Genomic DNA, 2,455 nt, shown 5'->3' on the forward strand with positions numbered 1-2,455 from the left:
TGAGATTTACATAAGTAGTTATCATGTATCTGTGCCTACATACAAATCAAACATTGTCTATATATATAACTTTATATAAGACAATTTACCATCATCACACATGTAATTCATATATTTTTTCATTTGTGTATAAAGTAATCGGTTAGATGAAGAAAATACAATTTTTTTTTAATGTTCGCATAAAAATTGGTCATTAGTAGGAGAGAAGAACAAATATGACGTTGAGAAATTAAATCATACGATTACGTAATATTGTCCTTTAATTTATCCCGATAATTATCATTACAATAGAAGTGGTATCAGGATTGTCATATATGTTTATGAAATGTTACCTACACCGAGATAATATGGTTAATCATAGGAATTCAAACAGAATATCATTTCCCAGATATGAAACAAATAGACATTACAATCTTGACTGTATTCGTCTATAATAACAATAGTAACATGCTATCTTTAGGACTGAATATTTTAAAATGTTCTTGATAGTATCACAGAATTCATAGTTATTCTGTCAATGGTTATTAATAACATACGACATTTGGCATCTGAGTCTAAATAGTTCAACTAAACTATTACAAAAATGATTAACTTCACAATTACAAATGCTACAATCTTTCAACCTGTAGATACAATTATAATATGTGTATAGTGGGAGCATAAAAGGTTGATTCACTTAGTATTGCTTGTTTGAATCTTCCCTGATGTGGCTATCCGGACTCAGTAGCTGAGTGGATAACGCGATGGAGTTTGAAGCGAAAGGTACTGGGTTCGAGTCCCAGAGTGAACATCAACTCTTAGATGCAGGTACATCCAGCTGACGAGTCCCAAATAAGAAGAAAGGCGCTTTTGGGATTCCACTGCTAACCACTATTCATCTTTGCTTATAAGTGGTCGATGTTGCAAAATTCTCTCAGTGAACATAATATTGTTTAAAATTAAATTGGTTGTTATACAGCCAGAGATTTATGTATATATAATCCAGGTTTTATAAATCGATTGCGGTTTTCACTGGGGAATATATATATATATGCTGACGATACAGTGTAATCTAATTTAAATTTTTTCATTTTTCTCACAACATTTTAGATATATACAGTCATTACATTTATTCTGCAATTTGTCGCACCCTGTTTGATTATATCAATATGTTATTATCGCGTTAGTTGTGTACTACGTTCAAGAGGTTCAACAAAAATTGGTTGTGGACGTAAAAGTCGTGAAAAAGAAGAACTTGAAATAAAACGTAATCGTCGTACAAATCAAATGTTAATAGCTATGGTTATTATATTTGTTGTCTGTTGGATACCATTAAATGTTCTATGGATAGTTGTAGATATAATTGGTGAAAAAGCTGAAGGTTCCGTTTATTTTCATCATACATTTATATTATGTCATATGATTGCTATGAGTTCAGCTGTTTATAATCCTTTTTTATATGCATGGTTAAATAATAATTTTCGACAAGAATTTAAAGCTATTTTTCAATGTAATAATAAATTCTGTACTAATAATTCATCATTCATAACAACTAGACCCCAAACTCAATCAAAAGTCATATCACGTTACACATGTAATAATAACAATAATAATAATAAGGCTAAAAACGATCATATGGATTGTGATAATGAAGAAAATATAAATAATCAGTTAAAAATGCATAAATCAATTAACAAACCGAAAGGGCAACATACAAGCTATATGACAATAGCTGACGGTGATGGAGGTGTATGGCAAGGACCTGTTTGCAGTGAAATCAAATAAAAATGAAGTTACAACTTTAACATTTATCCCTAATATCATGTGGACAAAAGAAGTAAGTCTTTAAAGACAAATTAGATAAACAAGTGAATATATCAAGATGTTGAGGGTGTTTATTGAACTTTACATTTGTTTATCAATGCCAATAAATCCATAATTTATTCACCATTATGGTTGATTAATTTCATACTTTTCATGTATATTGATATTCATAAAAAGAGGAATATATATATATATATGCTTCATGAGTACTTGCGTGAATTGCATTTATTTAAAAGGACCTATTGTTTTCTTTATTCATTATTTTCTTTACAATTGTATTTTCTGTTTAAAAACAGAATGTATGTGTACTTGCGTGTACCTGTAAATATGTGTGTATGAGCATGTAGTTATGGATATGAGAAATCCAATGAGCTGATACTCAAAACACAACAATAACAACCACGATCTCAGAATAAAGTCCCTGCAATACAAGTACTTATGAATGACGAGTGTTCAATTAATCCTTAAACACAAATATATACGCCTATATATATGGAAAGAGATTACGGTTGCAAAAAGTACGTGGTAGGTTTCAGAAATATTCCAGCATTTAATCCATACAAAGAAGTAGAAGTATTAAAATATGATCAAATGAAATAAACATTCATTCATGATTTATTAGTAATATCTGGATAAATTCCAGGGAGTAGCA

At 29.7% G+C, this 2,455-nt stretch overlaps 1 protein-coding gene across 1 annotated transcript; it reads left to right on the top strand.

Annotated features, from left to right (window-relative positions):
- Nucleotides 1–418: 418 nt before the first annotated feature.
- Smp_018690 (putative gpcr) lies at nucleotides 419–1,764 on the top strand (the record flags this gene model as incomplete). Its single annotated transcript, XM_018798905.1, has 2 exons — nucleotides 419–442; nucleotides 1,090–1,764. 2 exons carry the CDS (start codon nucleotides 419–421, stop codon nucleotides 1,762–1,764), a joined length of 699 nt encoding a protein of 232 aa, XP_018650748.1.
- Nucleotides 1,765–2,455: the final 691 nt, after the last annotated feature.

The sequence above is a fragment of the Schistosoma mansoni genome, chromosome 3 (genome assembly GCF_000237925.1).
Source record: "Schistosoma mansoni strain Puerto Rico chromosome 3, complete genome".
Lineage (NCBI taxonomy): Eukaryota > Metazoa > Platyhelminthes > Trematoda > Strigeidida > Schistosomatidae > Schistosoma > Schistosoma mansoni.